Source organism: Lygodium microphyllum, chromosome 8, assembly GCF_053477565.2.
Source record: "Lygodium microphyllum isolate KBCC chromosome 8, Lygodium_microphyllum_v1.1.10, whole genome shotgun sequence".
NCBI classification, from domain to species: domain Eukaryota; kingdom Viridiplantae; phylum Streptophyta; class Polypodiopsida; order Schizaeales; family Lygodiaceae; genus Lygodium; species Lygodium microphyllum.
In genome coordinates this window covers 15,332,773-15,340,405 of record NC_141142.1, presented here as the reverse complement: position 1 = coordinate 15,340,405, position 7,633 = coordinate 15,332,773, and the positions used below count along the sequence as shown (strand labels likewise).

Here is a 7,633-nt window from a genome sequence, read left to right as displayed (position 1 = left end):
GATTGGTATGTTACGATTTCTTAACATTCTATTTTAGGCTAGCATCGTATGCCACCTCCTTGCCAAGAGTAGCCTTATTATCTTAGGCTCCTCCGATCTTATCTTATGTTGCTTCATCCTCTTTTGCTCTTATTCCCTCTTTGAGCAAGCCTTTGCAAAATGGCCAGAGTGTTTGCAAAAAGTATTTTCTTTGATCTAATAGAATGCATGCCTTCTTCTTTGCTTGGATTGCACCTATTACTCGGCATAGACAACATCCTCTCGAGTACCTTGGCCAAAGCTCCCACTTCCCATTCCCACCGGTCAGGTAAAGAGGGGGAAGGATATCTAGATAGGGCACTCAAATTATATTATATCATTTAGAGAGAAGTTACTTGAGGAAGACAAGGAATGAATGCCAATAAGTTAATGGTTGCTTGCTATCCAAAATGTCGTTGAAGTGATTTAACCAGCTCTAATAAGGATCCAACCAAAATGTACTTAAAGTGATTTAATCAGCTGTGAGGTTGGCGGGAGCCCGTTATGCCCTTAAAAAACATAGGCGCAAAGGCCAAAAACCTGCCTTGTCTAACAATCGCCTGAGAGGTTTAATCTCAGAAAAGTTGTACAGAATTCACGTTGTCCAATTCCACCTTTAGCATAAACTTTCCTCTTCTCAGCTACACGTGCCACGAGCAATCGGGGTGGTTACAATTGGAGAGGAGGTCCCGAGGCTTGGTGATGTGGCAACAGACTTTCTGATGCAGGCCACAGCCCTCGACTCGTGTCAAAAAGCTCTTCTGGCAATCGACACGTCGAAAGACCTTGGCTTCTAGGACTTTGCCACGTAAGCAGGAGAGGGCCAGCGGCCGTCATCCTTGCCACGTCAGTAGCACCCAACAGAAATTCTCTTGGGGCCTCGTAGGGTTTCTTCCCTTCTGCACGTTCTCTCTCTCTCTCTCTCTCTCTCTCTCTGTGCCGGGTTCTGCCCTACCGTCCATGCTCCGGGATTTCTCCATAGCCTGGCCTGGCAGAGAGCTTAATAAGACTGCCTTGGCGTCCAACTCTCAGCACGACAAGAACATTTTGGAGTTTCATTTTGATCGCATTACCGCCAGCGCTGGTGGACAAAGGGAGCAGCGGAGATCTCGCCTCTCCATCGGAGCGATTCTTTCTCGTCCGTCAGTCTAAAGCCTCAAGGTGCTTCTTCTTGCTCGTCTTTTTCTCTGTGAATAGTGAGTTGTCTCTTGGGAATCTTTCAGTACCACCGATCGAAAGGCAAAGCTCATCATCATCAGCAGTTACATCACAGTGCAGGCGCAAGTTTAAGGGAGCAGAAACTTGAAAGGGGAGTCATTTTCTGTTTCTCCTAGGTCCACGTTAAGAAGAAACGGCTATGGGACTGTCTAAATAAAAAAGACCAGACGAGCAAACACGAGATATATATTTATACACTTCTTTGGCATTTTGCCTCGTGATAGGCAAATTTAGCAGGTTCTGCTTTTTAGTATTCCCCATGCCACCATGCATATAGTTTCGCTAATGCAAGCATCTCGTATTCTCTGGTCTGGGCCTCTCTTGTCTTCCCCCTCTCCTGCCAGCGTATGCCTTCTCCCTCTTCTTTCCCCGAGATCCTCGTGCTCGACGTTTCCGTCGCTTAACAGCCAAGGACTTAGGATCTCTTCGTCTCGGACGAATACCACCACATCTGGACCAGCACTCCAGGCACAAGCTACTCTTTCGGCGATCTCACCGTTGCAGCGCCTGTCCAGGAGCCTCTCAACTATGGGTATGTGCAACTGATTTCCATAATTTCGCCAATTAACGCTGGGAAATTTGAGAACGTGTGTTTATTTTTCGATTGTCATCTAAGCTTGTGCATTGACTCATATCAACAATGTCTTCGAACGCGATCGAGTGCTATAATCTGATGAATCGCTGCTCTGCTACACGATGTTCTTTTTATTCTTCAAAAAACGGGTTGTCAGTTGCATGCCGCTTATTTTTGCGAGCTTTCGTATTGCAGCAACTGAAAATCCCTTCAAGTATACATTGACGGATTTACCAAATCCAGATGGTGGAAGTTATGGTAAATATTACAGTCTCACAGCATTGAAAGATCCTCGGACAGGTGAGCTTGCTATTGGGCTAGCTTTACTGAGCACACTGTGGCTCGAGTGTTTTGCAAATGTCTTACACTTTGCATGCCTATTGTACTGTTGGGCCAGATTCATTACCATACTCTATCAAGATTTTGTTGGAGTCTGCAGTAAGAAACTGCGACAACTTTCAAGTTACAAAAGAGGATGTGGAGAAGATTCTAGATTGGGAGCACACTTCACCCAAACAAGTGGAGATTCCCTTCAAGCCTGCACGTGTTATATTGCAGGTGAATCAAAAGTAAATGTGGCATGCAATTGACAGCTGAGAAATGCAATGTGGTCCACTAGACTGGAGGTTCTAAAATGGCTTAAAGTGGCTCTTTATGTATGATGTATATCCAGGATTTCACTGGGGTTCCAGCAGTCGTTGATCTTGCTGCAATGCGCGATGCTATAAAGCGGCTTGGGGGTGATGCGAAAAAAATCAATCCTTTGGTAAGTTCAAGCCAAACCTCAACCCTTTTTTTGAAAATGTAAGTTTTGAGGCTGTGCTCATTAGATTGTTGGAACTTCTCCTACAGGTGCCTGTAGATCTTGTGATTGATCACTCAGTCCAGGTTGATGTGGCGCGGACACAGAATGCTCTTCAGGCAAACATGCAGTATGAGTTTAACCGAAACAAGGAGCGTTTTGCATTTTTAAAATGGGGTTCGTCTGCATTCGAGAACATGTTGGTGGTACCTCCAGGCTCTGGTATAGTGCATCAGGTAATTTTGGAGGCTGTCTGCATGACGTATCCATTGAGATTTCAGTTTGCACATCTTTAATTTTGGAAAAGGGCCCCTAGATTGTGTTAGAAATGAGTGCAATGTACTTTCTCCTTGTGTGTTCTACAACTGATGGTGCTATTAAATATGTATAGAGGGATGCTGATGTTCACCACTAATCTGTTTAATGAAAGTCTTGTTAGTACTGATGCTATTGTGTTTACGCAATCTTAGGTGAACTTGGAATATCTTGCTAGAGTGGTTTTCAACAGTGATGGAATTCTCTACCCAGACAGCCTTGTCGGAACTGATTCACACACAACAATGATAGATGGGTTGGGAGTTGCTGGCTGGGGTGTAGGAGGCATTGAGGCAGAAGCTACGATGCTTGGCCAAGTGAGTCCTTTACTGATGTCTGGGATTGATTTTTCCATTAGTCTGTCAAGTTTTACTTGTCCAAATTAAATACTTATGCTTGAGGGCTGATGATGCAGCCTATGAGCATGGTTCTTCCAGGTGTTGTTGGCTTTCGGCTGACTGGAAAGTTATGCACAGGGGTCACAGCAACCGATTTGGTTCTCACTATTACACAGATTCTGAGGAAGCATGGTGTTGTTGGCAAGTTTGTGGAATTTTACGGTAATTATACTGGGCGAAACCGTTGCTTCTTTTTGTATGTAGGATTTTTCTGGCTGTAACATGCCCATGTGCTGCAGGTCCAGGAATGTCAGCGTTATCACTGGCTGACCGTGCTACAATTGCGAATATGTCCCCAGAGTATGGGGCCACTATGGGCTTTTTCCCTGTTGACCATGTGACTCTTCAGTACCTTCATTTGACTGGGAGAGATAAAGAGAAGGTGTTTTCTAGCGAACATACGAAGCCCGGGGAACTTTTTCTTTAATGTGCAGCACAATACATTTTAAGCAGCAAAGTTTATACTCTAAACAAGGAATGCCACTGACTCTTTTGCAGGTGAAAATGATTGAAGCTTATTTGCGGGCAAATAACATGTTTATAGATTATGACAAGGTATGCATGGAGTAGAGTGTACGGCCTATAATTTATTTATCTGTCAGCTGATACTTCATCTTATGGCTGTTCATCCCACATGATGCTGGTTTTAACACATTGCCTGTCATGTTGTTTGTTTGATTTGGTCTTTTAACAGCCTCAGATGGACAAAACTTATTCCTCTTACCTTGAGCTGGACTTGGAAACAGTGGAGCCATCGGTATCTGGGCCTAAGCGGTACGGTGGACCTCCTGTTGAAAGTATTTTTGGTAAGATTGTATGCAAGACTTTGAAATTTATCGTTTGACTCTTGTTTCTGCAGACCTCATGACCGGGTTGCACTGAAGGACATGAAGGCAGATTGGCACGCTTGTCTTGACAACAAAGTGGGGTTTAAAGTAAGTTTTGAGATGTGAGTGGTTTAACAGGTTTGATGGCTGCTTCTGTTACCAAAGTTTTCAGTCCGGTCCTTTCTCCAGCTTATATTTCCTTTCATTTTTTCTGAAGGGCTTTGCTGTACCGAAGGATGAGCAAGGAGCAGTGTCAAAGTTCTCATTTAATGGGCAACCTGCAGAGTTGCAGAATGGTGACGTCGTAATAGCTGCTATAACTAGCTGTACAAACACTTCTAATCCTAGTGTTATGCTTGGAGCTGGCCTTGTTGCCAAAAAGGCATATGAATTAGGATTACAGGCAGGTTTTGTTTCAAACCTGTACATTGTAGTCATCTTTTTCTTTTTTTGTCCCCTCACTAAATGCTTGCGAATTTCAATAGGTAAAGCCTTGGATCAAAACAAGTTTAGCTCCTGGTTCTGGAGTAGTTACGAAGTATCTCCATCAAAGGTTAGTTTCTAACAAACTCTTCATGGTGCATTTAGGATTTCTAATATGCAAGCAAGGCTTTGGTCTGTGTATTAATGGATTTTTTTGGGTTTGCTCAAACAGTGGGCTGGACAAATACTTGGATTTGCAAGGTTTCACTCTTGTAGGTTATGGGTGCACCACTTGCATCGGCAACTCTGGAGAGTTACATGAGTCTGTGGCTGCTGCAATTACAGATAATGGTAATGAAATTACCAGATCTTCATTTGTAGCTTGTACTAGAAGCTTGTTTGGCCAATCATCATGGCATCTTCAACTCATAGTGTAATGGTTGGGTTGAAGTATGAGACACTTTCATGTACACTTGCATGCAGATATTGTTGCTGCTGCTGTTTTATCTGGAAATCGTAATTTTGAGGGCAGGGTCCATCCATTGACCCGTGCTAACTATTTGGCATCGCCGCCCCTTGTAGTTGCATATGCTCTGGCTGGAACTGTGAGTCTCTGAATCAGAGAGGATCTCTTCTATAAACAGCTTGCTTATACACTGCTTTTAACTCAAGGATTTGATGATACATACAGGTTGATCTTGATTTTGGGAAGGAGCCTATTGGCACTGGCAAGGATGGAAGAGAGGTTTACCTGAGAGATATATGGCCTTCCAGTGAGGAGATTGCAAAGGTTTTAACATTTCTATATTTAGCAGTCTTGGTATCAAGTGGACTGTTGAGTGCATAACATGTTGCTATGAAACTTCACTGACGCATGTGGCTGCAGGTGGTTGAATCATCTGTCTTGCCAGACATGTTCAAGTCTACATATGAATCCATCACAAAGGGCAACACCATGTGGAACGAGTTACCTGCTCCTAGGGATGCCTTGTATTTGTGGGATCCAAAATCAACATATGTTCATGATCCTCCATTCTTCAAGTCAATGACAGTTAATCCCCCTGGGCCTCATGGCATTAAGGATGCATTTTGTCTTTTGAACTTTGGGGACAGCATAACTACTGATCACATATCCCCAGCAGGAAACATTCATAAAGATAGTCCAGCTGCAAAGTATCTGTTAGAGCATGGTGTTGACCGGAAAGATTTTAATTCTTATGGGAGTCGCCGTGGTAATGATGAGGTTATGGTCAGAGGAACTTTTGCTAATATACGGATTGTCAACAAGTTCTTGAAAGGTGAAGTTGGGCCAAAGACAGTCCATGTGCCTTCTGGAGAAAAACTGTATGTCTATGATGCTGCCATGGTAAGTGTGATGTCTAATACTGTGAAATGATTTGTGGTCTCTGCTCTTCATAAGAAATTTGGGATTGGTGCCTAAATGTATGCTTTCATGTTTCTGTTACTTATACTGAACAGAGGTACAAAGAAGCAGGTGCAGACACTATTGTGCTTGCAGGGGCTGAGTATGGCAGTGGAAGCTCCAGGGATTGGGCTGCCAAAGGTCCATATCTCTTGGTAGGATTTCATATGCTTTGTACACTATCTTTGTTGGGCTTCTTAAAGCGGTTTTGCAGACGGAATAGAAGTCTCAAACTCTTTCAAATGCAGGGTGTTAAGGCTGTTATAGCAAAAAGTTTCGAGCGGATCCATCGTAGCAATCTTGTGGGGATGGGAATTATACCACTGTGTTTCAAACCTGGTGAAGATGCAGATTCTCTTGGGCTTACAGGGTATGAGAGATATTCCATTGATCTTCCATCTGATATCAAGGCCATTAAGCCTGGACAGGATGTCCTCGTGAAGACAGACAATGGGAAAATTTTCACTTGCACTCTTCGATTTGACACTCAGGTTAGTTTCTGCTTGTAGCAGAGCCTGTATGCGATTTCACGCTGGTTTATATTTCGGACTTCTACTAATGCCAGGTAATGGGCTTGATTTCAGGTTGAACTCACCTATTTCGAGCATGGTGGGATTCTTCACTATGTCCTCAGGCAACTCATCCATTAGTACAAGCTTGGAGCAAGACAAGTTCTGTCCTGAGAGTGTTTGTATTGTCAGCACCTGGCCGCTTCTCAAACATTTCATGTTTTTGAGGAAAAGCCAAGTGAAAATCCCTCTTGCAATTGTGGCCTTTGTACTCTTGCACAGTAAAGGTGTAGAGTAATACAGCTTGAGATTTTTGCAGCCAGCGTCACCACTGGGAGGTTGTCTACAATTACACGAAGCATTCTTTGCGAAAGCATTAAAGTTTCTATACATGAAAGGCTCTAGAAATCTCCTGCAGTTCCATACAGCGTTCCCGTTATATCTCTGCTTGCACATCCTACCAAAGTAAATTATTTTGGTTCAATTGTGTACAAAATAGGCCTTTTGTTTACCTAGATCCACTTATCAGTATGTTTAGGCATTTTAAATTTGGTAATATCAGTATGTTTATGCTTTTTAAATTTGGTATTGTGCATTAGTAGAATGCGAGGGAATCAAAAGAATAGCAATTTCTGGTATAAGTCCTCCATTGCCTTCAGAGAAGGTTAAGTGTCGGGGATTAATTAATCACTGACTTCAGACCCACTGTTGCCGGTTTAAACTGGTGAGTGCATAGCTCACTAAAAGTATTGTAAATATTTACAAGTTACATGCATCCTGATACTATGAATAAAAAGACATTGTATACATACATGCAAATGCCACATTTTCAAAAGCCACGTGTTGTGAAATGCTCAGACAAAGACAACCTTTTAAACAAGATACATTAGATAGAGACTTGATAAAGAGATGGGGGTCTCCATTACTTAAGTCGCACACTATTCAGTCATGAAGATTCTTCATGTCATACATAACACTTGATTCACCTTGCTTGCATCTTGCCTTGCACGCACACGTGCTCACACACACACACACACACACACACACACACACACACACACACACACACACAATCATCTATATTCTATATTATCTCTTATTTCCATCCTACATGGCACATATTAAA

At 42.9% G+C, this 7,633-nt stretch overlaps 1 protein-coding gene across 4 annotated transcripts; it reads left to right on the top strand.

Moving 5' to 3' along the window:
• The first annotated feature begins 903 nt into the window (after nt 1-903).
• On the top strand, nt 904-7,088 carry LOC148032006 (aconitate hydratase, cytoplasmic-like). 4 transcript variants are annotated; one of them, XM_087682621.1, is made up of 21 exons: nt 904-1,179; nt 1,297-1,768; nt 2,006-2,110; nt 2,208-2,368; nt 2,484-2,576; nt 2,663-2,848; nt 3,083-3,244; nt 3,343-3,487; nt 3,565-3,707; nt 3,824-3,880; nt 4,020-4,099; nt 4,185-4,260; nt 4,370-4,555; nt 4,638-4,705; nt 4,808-4,926; nt 5,059-5,180; nt 5,267-5,365; nt 5,462-5,941; nt 6,055-6,153; nt 6,247-6,489; nt 6,583-7,088. In XM_087682621.1, exons 2-21 carry the CDS (start codon nt 1,504-1,506, stop codon nt 6,646-6,648), a joined length of 2,955 nt encoding a protein of 984 aa, XP_087538747.1. In that variant the 5' UTR covers nt 904-1,179; nt 1,297-1,503; the 3' UTR covers nt 6,649-7,088. The 4 variants fall into 4 exon arrangements, with proteins under 4 accessions (XP_087538747.1, XP_087538746.1, XP_087538745.1 ...); XM_087682620.1 differs by having other exon boundaries at nt 1,292-1,768; XM_087682622.1 differs by having other exon boundaries at nt 1,012-1,179; nt 1,581-1,768.
• Nucleotides 7,089-7,633: the final 545 nt, after the last annotated feature.

Coding starts and splice junctions, on each gene's coding strand:
- LOC148032006 (XM_087682621.1), top strand. CDS start 1,504: ATGCATATAGTTTCGCTAATGCAAGCATCTCGTATTCTCTGGTCTGGG. Junction 4,706..4,807: donor ACGAAGTATCTCCATCAAAG/GTTAGTTTCTAA, acceptor TTGCTCAAACAG/TGGGCTGGACAAATACTTGG. Junction 6,154..6,246: donor CCAAAGGTCCATATCTCTTG/GTAGGATTTCAT, acceptor TTTCAAATGCAG/GGTGTTAAGGCTGTTATAGC.